An 18,933-nucleotide genomic window follows, 5' to 3' on the forward strand; every position below is an offset into this window, starting at 1 on the left:
CGAAAAGCCCCCAAATGCTCTCCAGTTTTCTTGGAACAGGAAAGCAGGGAGGTGGTTAGACATCTCAATAAGGTAAGGAAATAGTAAAAGCAAATTTCCAAAGAACTGCAGGGACGAAGCATCTGATGCCTTCATGGAGAGGTTGTGTGCGGTAGTGTGGGCAGATATTCAGGTTTCATGCTTCCAAATGAGAAAATTGCAATGATCCTGCTGCTGCCAGATCCCAGTACTATGCTGTGGAGTACTGTGCACTAACCTGCACAGCCTTGCCTGCCCTTAACCATGGGTCCCATATCCCAGAAAGATGGGGAAGGGTGAGGGAGGCTTGGTGCCACCTTGTGCTTCAGCTTGAGTCATGGCACCTGAAGTCCTCCAGAGTGGCCTCTCTGTAGTGGGGCGTTAATGAGGGAGAAAAGATGATCTCAGCCCCCCAGAGCTGTACGGATTCCTTGTTCAAAAGGTTTACTAGCGTTCTGACACTTGGTGGTAGCCCGAGCTTCGGACGCTGATGCCATGTAAGATTTATGCTGCATTGTCCGCCACAACTGTGGAATAGCTGAAGCACTGCAAATTCATTCTCTAGCTTCCACTACACTAACTTTCCTGTGTAGACAAATGTTTAAGGCCTTTTTTACAACAGATGAGATGATATGACTTACTGTATTGTATGCCATTCATTCTCTCCCATATCCTCACTCCAGGAGATTTCCGTACGATTCACACTACACAGCAGAGTGTTTTGATTAGGTCTGGGGTTGTTATTTTTCTGTTGTAATGTAAGTGCTTCTGTTTCTTTATGTTTAGTGCGTATGACAAAGTGTTACTGTCAGCATCAGGGCTTCTTGTACCTTGTCAAATGTAACAGCAGTTGTAGCAGGTCAGACCAGAGGTCCAGCCTGACAACCTGTCTCGAATGGTGATGGTTACCTAGGGAAGAATACAGGATCAAGGAGAGTACATAGTGATACTTCTGGAATATCCTCCCAGCTCCCAGCAATATATGATTAAGAGATTACTTGAAAGAAACCAAGGATTATGTCCTTTTTTTTAACATTGCTCAATGGAATTTTTTTCCATTATCTTGTTGTTTTTTTTTTTTAAACTCTTGTAAACTCAGCAACTGCAGTGTCCTACAGCAAGAAGTTTCCCAGCTTACCAGCACTTCCACAGTGCTCTGTGAAATTAATATTCACATCTATGTAGTTTTGAATCATTAGCCTACTCGTTTCATTTGATGACCCTACAGTCTGTATTGAGAGAGACAATGAAAAGTCTTTCCCTATTCAGCTTCTCTCTGTTACTCATGTTTATAGACCTCAAGCAGATGTTTGAGTCATCTGTTTTCAGAATGGAGAGTCCTACATAATTTAGTTGTTCCTTGTACAGAAACCGTTCCCTAACTTGGATCATCCATGCCTCCTTTTTCTTAACATTTCTATTTCTGCTGTATCTTTTTTTTCCTGGAGTGAATTAAAACTGCATGCAATATTCAAAATGCGGGTAGGCTGTGGATTTGTGCAGTAGCATAATGATATTATCTGTCTTGTTCACTATTCTTTTCCCAGCATTTTCTAACATCTGTTTGGTTTTTTAATCACTAATGAGCACTGAGCTAAAATTTTCATAAAATGGTTATAACCTCAAACTCTTTTTGAGTGCTAATAGTCTGTTCAAAGTCAGTGTGCATCACTTTGCATTTACCTACATGGGATTTAATCTGTCACTTTACTGCCTAGTCAGTGAATCTTGTGAAGTCTCTTCTTCATAATCAGCCCTTGTCTTTACTTCACTGAATATCGTAATGTTCTCAGCAAGCTCTGCCACCTCACTTACACCCTCTTTTCCAGCTCACTAATGTTGAGAGCTGCCTGGACCACTGCATTCTCTGTGATGCCATTGGTAATCTCCCTCCCCTGGGAAATTTGCCTTTTGTTCCTATGGGGTCTTTCCTATTTTTAGTCAATTTTTTATCGATGGGAGAATCGCCTCTCTTTGTTTCTTTACCAAGGGATGTTGCTACATGGCCTGGGGAAATCCAAGGGAACCGTATCTGCTGGCTGTCATGTGTCTGTTCTTTCACTGGGTTGGGAAATGGAAATGCAGTTCTTGCTTCTGCTTTCCTCAACGCATATGAACTTCTGTTTCAGGTTCTCTCTGCAACACTAAATTATTAATTTCACAGGACCACATTGGGGTTTTGCTACTTGCCTAACACGTTGTCCACAAGCAACGTGTCAAGAGTCCTATTGGGGAGTGACATACGCTGCTTTCTGAAGTCAGGGGGAAGTGTTTATGGTTCTTATTTTAGCTCCATCAGCAAAAGAAAATTATGAGCGATAGTGCCTCTGTGGCTGAATTTGTGGTTTATTGAAAACTGTGGCAGAGCCCACAAGATGAGGAGAGAAAATAATGTCTGATTTTAAATTTCAGCTGTTGGCTGCAGCTGCAGCTTTCAGAAAGCTTTTCAGCCTGGTTCCTGCCCCATTTTCTCCTAGCTTCCTTTACTGCAAAAGGAAGCTGAATTGCAACACTGAATGCTCCATGACTTAGGTTTTTTAGTATGCAAACAACTTAGCCTTTAAACGGCATGGCTTTGAGCATAGGAATTACCAGATGTACATTATTTAAGAAGGGGCTGAAGATACAAAAATTTTTAATACATTTTTTGAAGTCTGAATATGTAGCAATGTATTAGATTTTTTAAAAAAATAGAAGGTGAATGATTTAAGCTGTCTGCAAGGGGCTGAGTTTTTATGTTGATGTTTTATTGAGATGTCATTCCCTCAATGAACTAATAGCCTCAGAATTCACAGTTACTTATCATGTATCGAATAAAGCTGCTATATTCTTACAACTGGTGACAACTTCTGCAAGACGAAGGGGAATTAGTCTTTAACCAAATAAAGAATCCCTGCAGCATGGCAGTCCCACGCTGATGAAGACAGCTGAGGAACTGAAAACATGCTACCTTTCAACAACCGAGGCTTTATTCGTGTCTTGGAAACACTCCTGAGATTTGCATGGAGCTATGAAGAAAAGGTATTTAGCGATGATTTGCAAAGCACTGCCACACTCTTAATGTCTGTGACTAAAATCAAGTACAGTGTAAGACACTGCTGAAAAAGGACCTCATGCTGCCCAGGAGGCCTGGTGCGGCCTTGTCCTTGAGAGGAATATTTCTCAGACTCTTAAAGTCAGAAGACCACCCAGTCTTTTCCTTGCAGGGTGGGGAAAACAAACAAATTACCTTCTTTGATGGTTGGGAAAAGAAAGTGATTGATAATTACTGCCTGTAGCATTTTAACCTGTAATTGTGGTATTCAGCGTGTATTTTCTGGCTGCATTTAGGCACTTCTTTAGAAAACTATCCAGATTTGATTTAGGTGTTTCAAGTAATGTCAGACTTCTAAAGCCTTCCGTCCTAATTTCCATTCTGCAGACCATCTTCTGCACTTAGGTTTACTCCCATAGTCCTGGATAAAGGATAGCTCTGGATAGAGCTTATCTACCAGGACCTGGCTATTCTTGGTTTGAGCTCTTACAGCAAGACGCCTTGCAAAAAAGCAGACTAAAAGCATTGAATGAATACTACTCATGGGTTGCAAACTCATCCTTCGCTTTCCCAGCACCTGCTTCCAAGGGCATTCCTGCTATGAGAGAGGATTTATAGGAGCTTATAAAACTGAAATGGGGGCATGTAAGTAATATTGTCATCTTGTCTCAAAGAGATTTTGATACTTTATTCCTTCCAGCACTTTGCCCAGAATTTCCTCCAAATGGTAAAAAGATTTAGATATCATTCCAGCTGCAGTCTTGAAGTACTATCTTTTAATGGCAGTTGTAGAGCAAAAAAGCAAAAGAGGGAAGAAAGTCTGAATTTATCACTGGACCTTGTTGGGTTAATTATGAAAGATTAAGGCAATAGTATGAAAATCATAAATAAAATTGAATAAATCACAAAGTTATATTTTGCAGGTGAGTCTTGGAAATCAGAGTATTGGAGTATTTGTGTATGCAGTAAAAGCTATGTTACCAATTATTATTTAATAACCTTGTCCTTTGGAGTGAAGAAAACCTGTCATTGTCACTACTTGCTTCCTGTTCCCTGTCCTCAGCTATGCTGCATGTAAATACATGTGCTATATTATGAGAGGTATTTGTATACCTCAGTGCAGACTTCCAGTTTGTAGAGGGAGCTAACTAATATGATGTCATTTTATGTTGTTGGTGGAGAGCTTACTTGTGAGTCATCACATTGTTTGAAAAGTTTTTGTAAGAAATACAAAGCAGTTGGAATTAAATTGTCTTGGGTTATGTATTTATTCATGAGAGAGACAGAGGCTCTACCTCTGAATAAGCTTAAACCTTGTATGACACCTTTCTATGCTGACGTTGCTTATTCTTGCCTTCACCCCAGGCAGTTTTGTGCGCTTCTTGGAGCCTGATGAGACGAATCATTGCTACTTTTTCTCCCTTTTTGTCTTCTGCAAAAGTGTTGCACAGAAGGAGCAGACTTCCCCTTGTAGGAGAAATAGGATATGACACCAGAGTCGTGTCAATGCGGTTTGCTCGGTGCTTGGACATTTTGCCCTTGCCAAACCTGGAGCATGGTCTCCCTTTTCGGGAGGAGGTAGCCACAGCCACGGACTCCCTGTCCTGTCTGGGGAAAGCTCTCCAGCCTCACATCCCTTTCCCTGGGACATCTGTGCTGTCGTGCAGCATCCAGCTGCACCAGTGTTTTCAGAGGTAAACTTAGGTCTTGTACCCCTTTGTTACTGTTAGTATATTAAGTTCAGAAGAATAGGCTCTGATAATCCTGCTAGCTGTACTACAAGAAGATGGGAATACTAGAAAGAAAGGGAAGATAGGCAAAGACTTGATTTCCAAGATGAAAACCAAGACTGAGGTATAATGCAAGTCTTCAGGAGCTCAGCTGATGTGAGCAATTGAGGAGGAGGCTGTGAGGTGGCTTTCTTGCCAAGCACAGGTCCTACAGAATTGGTGGGTCTGGCTGACAAAGGGGGAACAAGTCTGATCACTGGAAACTGAAGTTGTCAACTTTACCCTGATGAAATAGGAAGCAATTTCTTAGCGCTGAGAATAATTAAACATCAGTCAATTAACTATAACGTAGTCTTTGAAATGAGAATGGGTATATTTGCAAAGCCATGTTAGCCCAGGTGCAGCAAGAAAGCCTGTATTTAGGGGGGTGGTTGTTGCAGGGTGGAGGGTCGTGGCAGCCCTGCTGCTGCTGGATGTGGTGTGCCTGAGCCGTCAGCTCCATCAGCCACCTTCGTGGGCCTGCGTGCTGAAATGCCCTGAAATAACATGCTTGTAGCACTGGCAGCTCTGTATTAAAGACAGTGCTTATAATCAACTGTCGTGCTTCGGCCTTGCAGCAGGTAATGTGCAACGTTCAGGGGGATTTGACCCCTTCCATGTACATTGGGCAATGTATGTTTCGAGGTGCTTTTCTTTTTCCCTTCAGGTTGTTTTCATGCACAAGAGACTGACTGTGCTGGAGACAGTGAGTGGCTGTGTGCACCACAGCTTTGAGGTTAAGATAGTTTGGGGTTTTTTTAAGGCAGATGTCTGATCTGGGAAATTAAAGGCAGAGGAAAGAACTTTCCTCAGGGTTAAGTTAGTTGGGAGCTTGATGTCCTTCTCTTTCTTATGCTGATCATCAGGGTAGATCTCATCACATGTGTGGTGGGGTTTGAAACAAATGCTAGTGCAGATGCAGCATTGGTCTCCTGAGATCAGTAATGTGTTCTTCATCTCATTTAAGTGTTTGGCCTTTGTGTGAGGATGCCATGTCAAATTCAATGGCTTGTGATAGATGGGAAGTCAGACAAGATAATCAAATGGTCCCTGTTGCCCTAAAGCTATGAAATCCTAAATACTGAAGAGTGAATTAATAAGCGTGCATCCTGGCAGAACAGATTGGGCAGGCCTGAGAAAGAGCAGGAGTACCACTGCTGTCAGCTCTGATAGCTTTCTTACTAATCAGCTGTCTTAATGATAGCATCAGCATGGTCCGCGTACGTCAGAGAGGCACTTTTGAGGGAAGGGGAGGTACATACTGTTGGAGAGGTCATGGAATCATTTCCAAGCTGGAAGTTCTACACTAGCCCGCTGCTCAAAAGCTTTACAAACCGCAACCTGTGACCATCCATGCTGGGTTAGAAATCAGATCCGCATGGAAACAAAGCTGTAAGAATTTATTCTGCTTGTCTTTATCTCTTTTCAGACATTCCGATTGTCATTTGCTGTGTGGTACTGCCTTTGTGGCAGGAGACAAAGGAAAAACTGTAGTAAGAACAATTAAACATGCCAACTAATTTGGTCACTGTGGCGCTGACCTCTCTAGTGATTTTAGTCTGAGTCCCAGAAAAATATCTAGTTCTTGCCAGTGACATTGTGGAGAAAAGTCAAATATATGATTGGGTACAGACCAGAGATGAATAAAATAATAGTGTTCCCAAAAAAGTGACTTTTCAAGAAAGACCATCATCACGAATTGTGTGAATGCTGTGGGTTGGCAGTACTGGTACCATTGTGTTAATTTCTAATCATTATTTACTAATTATTTTATTTAAACCATTCTTTTGCAGTAGAATATTTATCAGAATGGCCTGTTGGTGAGTAAGTAGTTACGGTAATCACAACAAAACTTGAACTATTATATTATTTCTGGACCCAGGCTCCATCAAAGTACACATCAAAGTATTTCCTATTAATTCAAGCAATCACCTGACAATCTTATAAACTCCATGTGTACTTGGTAAGAGCTGAAATAAAGGATCTCTCATGATTCTTTTGAAGTGTAATTGTACTTTGCAGAGAGCAACTCTCGGTACCTTTGATCACTAAAGCATGCCACCTCATACATTTACAAACAGATCCTGCAGACATCCATGAAACCAGCAATAGTCAGTGTTTCAGGCGTTAAGCCTATTCTTCTGGCAGTGCTAAAAAGTTGGACCAATTTGAATCCAAACTCTCACCAGAGCTCTGTTTGAGTGAATTCATCCAAAAGGGAACTTAACAACCCCAAAATGCTTTACACTGGGGAGAAATAGAATTTGAATGTAGAGCAGATGGACTTAAAAGTGACCTTCTCCCCTCCCTTTCTTCCACCTCCCTCAGAAACAATTCCCTACACTGTTCCTTCCCACCCACATATTGCTTTTTATTTGATTAAACTCCAGTGATTGAAATTTCCGCGATGTAAGGCACATTTTCCTTTCACAGAGTTATTTGTTTGGTACCTTACAAAAACATATGTTCATATTTTCTATTTCTATGTTTGCAGGCTGATCTCATTCCTTACCATAGGTGATCCTGTAATGGGAGGTGTGATGTGTGAAGGGCTGGCCAGGCTGGCAGGCACGAGGAGGAGCTGTAGTGTGCCAGAGTCTTCAGTTCAAAGTTGGCTGCGCTGGTGGCAACATACTAATATTAATGTTAGTTTCGTATGGTGGGATGACAACTATGTGGGGTTAAAAAGTCTGAAATAAGGTGTTGCGTTACACGAGTCAGAAACATGCATCCTGTAATTATGCTCATTTAGCTCTGTTCTATCTTACCTCGGGCAGCGGGAAGGGAAGTCATGTTAAAGTGTATCTAGAGTTAGCTTTGTTGGGACTGTCCCAAATTAAAGAGGAAGATAAAGTTATGGATGAAAGAGAAGAATCATCTTTTTTTTTTTTTTTCTCCCCCCACTTGCATGTTAGTGCCTCTTTGTGATGACCACAGTCCTTTTTCTCAGTTTGATTTAGGGCATGCACAAGTGTTTACTGCTTTCAGACCTTTTCATTTATTTAAAAAATTGGAGGGGAAGGAAGGAAACAAGAATAAAACTGGGAAAACCTAACCTATTTAACGTGAGGTAGGTGTCCACGTGTGAGAGTTGTGAGCTTGAGCAAAATGTCTTTTGGAGTGAATGAAGGATGCTCTGTTACTTGGAGATGTGCGAGACACTTAACAGCACAGTGCTTGTTGGTGGGAGGTGGGCTGGGACACCGCATCCTTTTTCATACCTGAGAGCTCAGTGATGCCAAGTGGCAGGTGATCATAGCTGCTCCCCAGAGCTCCATTTGAAATGGAATTAGAAAGATGAATGTATCTTCTGCCTGAATATCTCATGTTCAACCTCTTAGTGACTCTTTTTAATAGTTGTTTTAGTGATTAAGGCTGGTGGTGGCTCTTGGCAGCACTGTCAGTCTCTGAACTTCTCTGAAGAGCTGAAACCTGTAGGTCTGTCAAGACACGATGAAATTCTGTTGCAGAGATGTGTAGAGAAGCTCATATTCAATTTTCTTTTTTAGTTCAGCTGGAGTGTTACCGTTTCACTCCTTGGGCTAATTTTTCCTCGCAAGTATGAGAGTTCTTAACTGAACTGGAATGTAGGGAGTATAAATATTGAAACTCTCCACAGATTTTTTAACAGCGAAGGTAATTTCATGATAAATAATCCCAGAGGTTGTATTAGATTGTTTGTCATTGTAAATTTTAAAATCAAATTCAGATGTTTTCCTTTAATTTAACCACTGGATAGTTTAACCACTATCCTTGCATTAGAAACAGGACCCAGTTCACTGAAAGCCCTTACTAAGCAGATGAGACCAAATGATCATAAAGCACCCCTCCACATCTTAAAAACCTTTGATTCCTTGTTGTACAATACCAAATCACTAGACAATTAATTTTAAAATAGTGTGAACCTCTTTCTCCCCAGATCTACTTGCATGGATTCGTATTGATAGACCTCAGAGACTTTATTCATTTTGCTTGTACAAGCTAGTGGCTAGTATTATATCATCTTTGATAATATACTATCTGAACATAGTCCTTTTCTTTTAGGAGTGAGTCTGGTTTAGTTTTAAGCATTGAGAGACTACAGCAAGGACGACAGTGAACTCGCTGAGCGCAAATGAGAACAGAGACGCGCTCAAATGAATTGCAGCACTGAAGCTGCTCTCTGCTGGCTGAGATGGAAATCAGAGTTTCACCCCCCTCGGGGCTGTTTTTCCATAGTTGGTTAAAGTTATTTTCTCCATTTCAAATCTGACCGGTTGGTAGCGAATGGCCACCCACAACTCCCTGGCATGGAGGGGAGGTTTCCTGACTCGCTGGAGCATCCTCTGGGTGCTCCCCTCCTCCAGGGAAGGCCCAAGACATCTCTGGCTGGGGAATGGCTTGGAGAGGTGCTGCAGTGTGACCTGCTTGGTGCTCGTAACTCCTCCCAGACTTCTGTCTCACCACTCCAGGTCTAATATTTATTGTGTTTCTGAACTATTGTAGGCTAGACAGCGGTTGGCTGGTTCCTGCCGAGAGCATTCATGACATTTTTCTCAGTGGCTACATGATTTCACATGGGCATGGAGACAGGTCTTTAATTATGGGATGCCTCTTCTGATTTAACTATTAATAATTAACTTCCCAGTTTTTTAGTTGTGAATAATTGCTAGAGCCATGGAGTTGTTGTATATTATAAGTTTGACTAATTGAGCGCAGCCAGTATTTGTTAATCGTTCCTTTTATGCACATTCTAAACCCAGAAGTGTTTAAGTTGCTCTGAGACATTAATTTTAAACACAATTAAAACAGCATAACCTGTTAGCAATTATTCTCCGTGCATTGTTTTGATATTGACGGGTCCAGATCTGAGCACAGTAATTAAAAGGAACCACTGTTATTGTTGATCCCAAAGATAAACAAATGCTGATTGCATGCTGTGAACTGGTTAATCAAGTTTATTTAACTTGTCGTTAGTGATTCATCCCAGTGACTGTGCTGGGGAGCTCTTTATTTGAGCCTAACAGTATAATGGTTCTGGCTGTCTCCAGATTCTCAGCTGGTAAAGGAGTTTCACCAATTCTTTTAAATAGTCTTAGGTAACATCTTAAGGAATGGCATTGTTACATATATTATTTAAATGCAGTTTGGGACCAAGGACTTTTCCCTTAAAGTCAGGACATGGTTTGGGACCTTACTGTCGCAACTATTCCCTGTCCTGAGCAGCAGCAGAGGCGATTATGTTTCCTCTGAGGCTGGGCGGGCTCTTTTGTTTTGTTTGATTTTGATGATACTGAAGCGTGCCATGTTTAGTCTCACCTTTTGCCAATGCTCTTTAATCTGGTTGGAGAGACTACTTCTGCAGCCACAGAAGTTCTCCTAATGTGACACCAGCTTTTCAAGTCACACATCCACAACCAAATAAGCAATCTTTCTTAGATCATCTCTGCATTTTGGGGTCCATGCTGCTCAGGCCCCTTAGCAGCATCAGCAATGACATTTAGTGTCAGTCTCAGCAGTGGGAGCATCTTGCTGTGGCCGTGAAAGCAACAGCTTCAGACCAGGTTGGCACCGTCCCAAGGGGCACCTGGCTGGTCACTAGGACATGTCAGTGGGAGAGTCAAGAGACTAACTCTCTGTCTTGTGCTCTTGGCTGTGGAAACTAATGGTGCTGGCTAAAAGTAGATATTTTAATATTAATGATTTTTTTTTTTTTTTTTTTTTTTTTTTTTTTTTAGTCTTAAACTAATTTTCTAGGGGTTTTTTTTCCCTACCGTGGATGGAGGTAAAGCCTTCTCAGGGGCTAGAATACATTGGTTTTGATCTTATCAAAGCTCTTGGTACAAACTGTACTGATCTCCAGAGCTAACCCTGTTTTTGTACAGGGCTGCAAGAGCATCTTCCTTTTAGGCATTTGTAGGCAAGTATGTTTTGTGCTTTCTGTTGTGTTATTTCAGGATAAGGTCTTTTTAAATGTCCTTAGTTTCCTAACTCTCAGTTTCTGAGGCCTGTGTACAGGTAATGTCTCGGTACAGCTTTCATTTTGCTACTCCAGGCAACTGCACTGGCTTTCTTTTCTCATCAGGGGTTTCTGAGTTATTTTTATATTTCTTGAAGTTGGTGGTGTTCAGCGATCACTATTCCTGTAAGATCCCTCTTCTCCTTCCAGCTGGCTGTGAATGTAAATTGCAAGAGGATCATCACGCTTGCCAGACTCTGGAAAACCTCAGTGTTAAAGGCACATTATTTGTCCATATCACAAAAGGCAACATCAGATAAGTGGGATGGCTGGCCATCACTTCTCCTCCTAAAATAGTCCACAATCAGAATGAGCAGGAGTAACTCAAGGCCAGTAAAAACACTACTCTAAATACAATGTGTATCACACTGTTTTCTTTATATTGCAGGGCAACTATAGGAGTATTCTGTTGGGAGCACTCTACTGCAGACCTTAAATAACAGTGCTAATGTTTAGATTGTATTTTCATCTTTTCTATGTTTTCCGTGCCAGATTTCTGGGACCTTTGCCAGGTTCCGAGACCATATAGAATTAATTGTTAAAAGGGAAAATAAATATTTCTTAAGTGCTGGAGAATATGTACGTCTGATCTAATGAACAATAGTTTTGTTCATTTATCAATTGTTAGTTGTAATTTACTCAAATGGTTTTTCTGTCTGGAAGGAGGAGGATCGGGCCATGAGGAGAGTGATTCTCCTTGAGCTTCTGTATTGAATTTATATATACACAAAACATTTCTGCATTCAATAATCTAAGTAGACAGGATGACATTTCTGCCAGATAGAGGTGTAGAAGGAAACATAGGGGAATTTTCCTAGCCTGTTTGGACTGGGTGGTTGAGAGGTCATTGCAAGCAATTTAGCTGATGTTATATTGAAGTCAGAGTTGAAGAAAGCTTGGAAGATGAGATTATGCTAGATCTGTGTAAAAAGACATCCAAGATACTAGCTGTTGTCTGGTGTTGCAGTATGAGGTTGATTTAAATGAGAAATTGCATATTTTTATTAATATCTCAGTTATGCTTTGTTCTTAACCTCATTCAGAAGTTGTCCGCAGATAAACCTTTTGGTCTCGATGCTGTAACTCAACACTCGGTTTGTTGCACCATCTCTGGCTCTGCGTTAAGATTTTGATAGACTAATTCGGTCTGATATTCTCCACTAAATCAACACACGTGGCAGCTGCTGGAATCTGTGGGATTTGATCTCGTCCTTCTCAGCCACGTTATTTTTTGCCTCGCAGCCCAGTGGATCTATCGATTCTCACGCAGGCTTCCGGCCTCTGATCTGCCAAAAGAGAATTAGTTCTATGTTTCTAATACGCTTTGCTACCGAGGCTTCAAAATCCCTCTTAACCGAAGTCCCCGCTCACGGATTGCTACCATTCGTTTTTATTGGCTCCACTAAAGTTGCATTCCTGTATCTTGATTTTTCCCCAATTCATTCTCCGAGCAGCTTGAAAGAATTCGGCAGAAAACAAAACCTCAAAGCGCTTATATAATGAATTACTTTTAAACGAGACGCTAAAAAAGACAGAGGAGCATTTATCAGGAATGTTTGTGGGCTTGGTGGTTACGAGCTTAAAAAAATATGCTGTGGAAAGGCTTTTGTCCCATGACAGAGATTTAAAAGGCTACGGATTCGGATTCCAGCAGAGACCCGGGCCTGTAATCATGTTTGAAACGTTCCCTTTCATAAGGCTCCCCGGCTGCAGCGGGAAGCGAGCCGGCTAGGGGCTCGCCTGCAGAAAAGCCCATCACCTGTTGGGGCCCCGGGCTCGGGGGGCTCGTCCGGCCGCCGCCGCCCGCCCTGCCCGCCGCTGCGGCGAGGAGCCCCGCTCCCGGCACCGCGGGCACGCCGGCGGCTTGCGGGGGGACCCGGCACCGGCGGGAGGGCGACTCGCCTTTCTCCTCCCTGAGCCTGGAGCCTGGCGCTGACAGCCCGGGCGCTGCGGCTTCCAACTTGGAGAGGGGAGCTTGTGCGGTAGGCAGGGACAATGGAGGAGAAGGAGAGCCAGAAACTTGAGCTGTGCCTGGCTTGCTCCGCAGACAGCAGGCAGATGAAGGGTAAGTAAGGGAAGCAGGCAAAGATGGAGTTACATTGAAACGTGCCCCTCGTTGCTGCTTTTTGTGACCGGAGGCAGAATGCATGGAGGGGGAAGGAAAAAAAAAAAGAAAAAAAAAAAGCATGTCTTTCTTGTGCTAACGGCTCTGCAGATTTCCCTAACGCTCCGACTTTGCGAGTTTAACTTTCTCTTCAGAGAGATTCCTGTCTACCCTTTAAAGCAGGGAGCATGCTATACTGCTGTCACAGTTTGCAGGACACTCACTGCCTGGTGCGGAGGGTGCTGCTCCCGCGGGGTGGGGGGGGGAGAGACATAATGTCACGTTCCCTTTAAATGCTCTGCATGCTTCACCTATGGCACAGAAATAGCTCTTTTTTCATAAGAGGAGGTTTGAGCTCACCTTTTCCTCGGGGTGTCTTTTGAAAGAGGGAGATTCACGGCAGATTGTCACAGCCGTAGTTTACTTTGTGTGAAACCAGTTGGGTTTGTTTTGGAGCAAAGCCAGGAAATTATAAGCGTGGTTTTCACGGCGGGTCAGCTGCGGTGCATTTGTACCATTACTGTTGCACTATATATTTTGTCTAAAAGCGAACGAAAACTATTTCCTGGGGAATTCTACGTGGGCTATTCCACGTGGAGCGTAACATTCAGGTAGCATGACAAATACCTAATCTAATCTGTATCTATTATAGTATTTGTGGAGCACCTGTGAACATTCCCAGTTCATGTGTATTGTATTCTTCATAGGCACTTCAGAAAAAGTTATGCTACTGTGCTTCTGTGAAACAAATAGTGCATGGTCAGGTACATGTGGTTTTAAAAAAAAAAAAATCACACAAGTTTATGAGTCTGTAATACCAGAAAATAGTGCCTAGAGAACTCTGGAGAAAAAAATACTCCCCTCTTTTTAGGGGGAAGGGGTTATTAATTGCTCTTTTGAATCATTTTTTTAAGTTAAAATACTGGGCAGTGCAAGTCACGTGAATCTGTGTCTCTATGTGTTTGTGTTTAGTGGGACGGAAATCTTCACTTAAAGGATGTGTCTGAATAGGAAAAAAAAAAAATGAAGCCTTCAGTAACATATTTCTTCTGTAATGGTTGTATGAAGCTGCCTGAGACATGTGTGGAGCTAGGAAGACAGACGTCTGACCAGACCGATCCTATGATTCCCCAAAATTGTGAATGCTGAAAGCTCATAACCAAATGCAGTAGTTCTGGCCTATATCCAAAATTTACATTTGAAAGTTCCTTTGAAAGAGAGCTAATTGTAAAGACAGTGGAGTAAATTAGAATAATTCCAAATAATCTCAAATTTACTGCTAGCATAGATATAATGGAGGTGGGTTTGACTCATGCTGTTAAAATTGTATTCTTTTTTAAACTTTAAGTATTGAATGTGGTTTGCTTCAAGGCTCAGTTTCATAGCATCGGTACGGGTCAGGTCCATACTTGTTCCTTTCTCAAATTATTCTGAAAATGTTCTTCTTTCGTGTCACCTGGGTTGCAAAACGGGACTGTTAAACTCTTCACAACATTTAAAGTAATGAAGCAAAGTGACTTTCCTGACCTTTGTAGACTTCATGGAGGGTGTGACTTAGAATTGCATACCAGGACATGTTGAAGGACTTTTTTCTTTTTTCTTTTTTTAAATTTCTAGCTCATAGCAATTAATCCTTCATGATAATTTTCCTTATAGTCCTAGGCATACTGCTTCTACGCTGCAGACCTGGGCCTCTCCTGTAGTTATATCCACTGCAGTAATAACTGCATGTTTTTTCTTTACTGATGTAAAGAAATCTTGACATTTGTTTTCAGATCAGAGAAGCAACTGAAGTGTAAGGGTTACTCAAGCCTTTGGATAACCAAAGCCCTCCCCTGTCAATCAGCAAGTCTTGCTTTTTGTTGCCCTCTAGACTTGCTACTATATTGAACAGAAAGACCTTCAGCTTTTAGCTTCTGAATATGAGGGAGGGAGAGAGGGAGACAAGCTTATCTCACACCTCTGTGTTTTCCATTGGCTTCTCTTTACTCCTTTTCCAAGGAGGGTACTTGCATAATTTATCCTTTCGCTACTCTTAGCTCTCTTCTGGGAACCATCACATGATCCTTCACACATTTCACAGTCATCTGTGGGGATCGATCTTCTAGGCCTATTATCTTCACTTGGAAGATACGGAAAGTTTGCCCACGCTGTTATCGAGCAACCCCAGGACCCAGAAAACCTCTCTCAGTTTGTCATCCCTGTGGAGCTTATGTACCCTGAGGTACAGGGGGAGGGTTCACAGTCCCAGCTTTCAACCTTGCCATCAAAGTCACTTGTCCCTATCTAGGAAGTGGCCAAGGATGATTTTTTTCAGCAATTACTAGGGGAAAGACCCGTATTCAAACATGACAGAGAGTTTGGTTTGCAGAGAAAGTCACGTGCTGCTGTGTGCTGTAATGCTGCGGGATCATGCTGAATGCCCAGGTCAGCTCGCTGGCAAGACTAGCAATTAGTTTGCATAGTTTACATTCCTTTCTTTTCACTGGTATTTATACAGTTTTTTCCAAATATATGAAAGAAAAATAAGAGAATTTGTTGATCTTTCTAATGTAGTATAAGAAAAATATGTTATTTTTGATTCCTTTTCAAGGTTTCACCCAATAACAAATAGTGGTAAAACACTGTACTTGATATGTCTCTTTATGTTCCAAATAATTAGCTTTTTCTTGAACCAGTGAAATGACTGAAGTACAGAGTAGGGAAAGGCTTTGCATGAGAGAGATTTAGGACCTGAAATGCACATTCATGAGCTCTCGGTTGTGTTTCTCAGCATAGGTTTACCTGCCTTCTTGAGGAAGTGCCTGCCACCAATTCAGTGATTGAAACTGCTGCTGTGACCATACTTTAAGGGTTTATACCAAATTGCTGCACTCAGTCACCCACGCTCATGCTGACTCCCTTGAGCTCCAAGGAAATCCCTTATTTATGTCTGCCGCCTTTGTTCCAACAGCCTCAGGGATATAACCTCTGGGTTCTTGGTGCAACAAATTGAAGATGGTAAATTCCAGCCAGCCCCAGCCCACCTCTTTTTCCTGCTGTGTAAAATCCATTGAAATGACTGTCCAGCTTTCAGAGGCTGTTGAGGCTGGATGTTTTTTAATTGAGTTGTGCTTGGAAAAGTTTTGTGTGTGTGTATGTACACATGAGGCTGCTGCTCTGAAGGTTTAACCAGGATTGTGCTTCTAAGAAGGTCTTAGAAGGTGCTGCAGAGATCAGAGATGGCATTTTGAATCTGCGTGAGAGCAAAATTTCTCTGTGAACCAAACCTGCTTCCAAAGTCGCGCCTGGATCTGTGCTCATCAAAGCGTGGTGCCACCTGCAGTCTGGGCTCCTGTGTCCAGTTCGGCTTTCGGGATAGGTTTCCATGAATGCAAACAAGAGGGTGTTGTTGGTATTTTGGAGTCCTTGAGCATTACAGGGAGCTTACAGAAACATGCAAAGTCTTTGAGGACCTTCCAGGGCCCAGTCCTGTTGTGAAACCCAAGGGATTTGGTTCCCCAAGGGAATCGGTGGGACATCACACTGGCAGCGGCTTTATTACCGGGGCTTGATGTTACGTGGGACTTGGCAGGCAATTGACAACGCACACCAGAAAGCTGAAAAATCCTCAGCATAAAATCCTGAGGCAAGTGGTAGGCAGGGTGTCAAACTGACTGACTGAACCATAAAAAGAAGTGAGTAGGTGCCTGTTTCCAAACAGCAGTGCCATATAAATGGCAACACACAAGGGAGACGGTCGCTGGAAGGATAAAAGGCTTCGAGGCAAAAAGTGTCAGACGGAGAGGAATAGAGTTGTGTTAAAAACACGTAGAGGAAGGAGCTTCCTGCTCCTGGGGAGGTGCTGTAAAGGGTTAATGCTGAGGCTGCCGGGTAAAGACAGGGAAGGCCACATCAGACTTGGAGAGGCCTTTTCAATGCTTCTGGTTTTTGTGGTTTGGTTTTTTTTTTTTTTCTTTGCTGACAAAGGAGTGAGGCATTTTTCAAAGGTATTAGGTAACAAGGCTCCAGACTACACTTTTTCATGCACCAGAGGGTTCGTGTTACACAGTTACCTGAAGATAAGCCAGCACTTACATACCCTTCGTGTCTGCCTGTCTTTACAAATGTCGTCATGGTCTTTAGTCTTAAAGTAGATTTTAAAGTTAAAAAATGTATCTGAGGGGTTTTTTTTTCTTTTTATATCGCACAAAACTTGCTTTTATTCTGTTTCTTAAGAAATGGTTTATTGAAAAAGTGATGTAGTATTTTCCAGCCTGCTGTCCTGAGACGTATAAAATCCAAGGGAGATCCGTGAAATTTAAAACCAGACCACAGTCAGAAATGAGGGAAAAAAGCCTCCAAAACCCTCTTATTATTTCATAGGTGTTTCAGAGCATGTTGATAACACTCTGAAAAAGATTAAGGATTTCAAATCTGCTTTGTCAAAGGAATTTTATCAGTTGCTATCCTTAAGGATACTAGTTACAGGGCCATTGAGTGTACTGGAGCCTATTGAAGAAACCCGTTTCTTCTCGTGGAAAGCATCCTGTAGATTTTAAAGGTCAGGGAATAAGGGCCCTGTCATATCTTCTTTTCAAGTCACATAGTGGTAAAGATGATATAAAAGGAACATCTACTTTAATGATGCTCACTTTTCTGTGAGGCAATACTGCGCTTGTGTGTTAAAAGTATATAAGTACAGTGCATAGCTTATATAAGTGATTATTTCCGGGCCAGTTCTTATGTATATATGCCTAATGATGCAGGACATGCCGTTGAACACTACCAGACTTTTAGAAGTACCTAGCTTTTGTATTGATTATTTTCTTTTTCTTATTAATGTGAATGTTGGATGTTGGGATTAAGTTCTTATAATACACTTTTTGGTTTGGTTTTTTGTTTGTTTGTTTGTTTGTTTTCAGACCAGGCAAAAACCAGTTTGCATGTAACATCACTAGACGATGCAGAATGTCTCCGATCTAAGGAGCTCCTTTCAACCCCAAACAGTCACACGTCTTCTAATTCCAAGCCCACCCGAAACATCCCTCGAAGACATACAGTAGGTGGCCCTCGCAGTTCCAAAGAAATACTGGGAATGCAAACCTCGGAAATGGACAGGAAGAGAGAGGCTTTTCTTGAGCATCTGAAACAGAAATATCCCCACCATGCTACAGCAATAATGGGACACCAGGAGAGACTGAGAGATCAGGTATGAAAGTCAAATTTGTATCTTGCTTTTTGTTAAACAGTCTTTATAACTCCTACAAAATTGAGTGTTACCTCATTGCAAAAGGTGAGAATGTAACAAAGCGTTAAACAGATTTTTTTGATGTAGCCTAAGATTCAGTTGTTCCCTTGAAATTCAAAGAAACAATAATAAAAATGAAACTGTTCAATATTACCTTGGAATTGCTTGTTGAAACTGACATTTTTTGAAGAGCTTTTCAATTTTTTTTAGAACATACACGGAGAAAGGGATGAAGGTGAGATTCTTGATCTTAGTATATGGGTCTCCATCTACTTTTCACAGCTGAAGGGAAAATACAGAACAGCTGTTAACTTCTGTTACACTTTCAGTATTGGCACCACTGCCTGGGAGAAAAGAAAATATCTGTAGCGTGTGTCTATATGCTTTAGCTGGCTCTGTTACCCTTTCATTTGCTTTCTTTTCTATTTTTGAGTCTTTTAACACAAACAGAACAGACTTATCCACAGGTATCTGCCTCCTCCAAGCTGTTTTGACATCCACGTTGGTCTGTCAGCAGCGTACCTTAAGGTGGTTTGCTTCTTGCCTGCCCACAATTGCTTTTCAGCAGCGAAAAGTAGATGTAGGGTCAGAGGAGATGTGACACGCTGATGTATTTCTCAGAGCAGGTGGAGGCTGTCGTCACACCGACCTTCTGAATTCGGGGAATGCCGTGCAAGGATCTCTTTGCAGCCTAACTCTGGGCTCTGGTTTTAGGTGCAATGTTAGAGTTTAATCTGTTCAGCTTTACAGACAATCTACTTTCTATTCCATAATTCATTT

General features: G+C 41.9%; 1 protein-coding gene across 1 annotated transcript in view; it reads left to right on the forward strand.

Annotated features, from left to right (window-relative positions):
- The first annotated feature begins 12,597 nt into the window (after positions 1-12,597).
- Positions 12,598-18,933, forward strand: part of KIAA1217 (KIAA1217 ortholog) — a 187,883-nt gene continuing 181,547 nt past the window's right edge. Inside the window, 2 exon segments of the mRNA XM_030008522.2 lie at positions 12,598-12,884; positions 17,828-18,114. Coding sequence (XP_029864382.1) covers positions 12,815-12,884; positions 17,828-18,114 — 357 coding nt within the window. The 5' untranslated portion in view covers positions 12,598-12,814.

Source organism: Aquila chrysaetos, chromosome 3 (genome assembly GCF_900496995.4).
Source record: "Aquila chrysaetos chrysaetos chromosome 3, bAquChr1.4, whole genome shotgun sequence".
Classification (NCBI taxonomy): Eukaryota; Metazoa; Chordata; class Aves; order Accipitriformes; family Accipitridae; genus Aquila; species Aquila chrysaetos.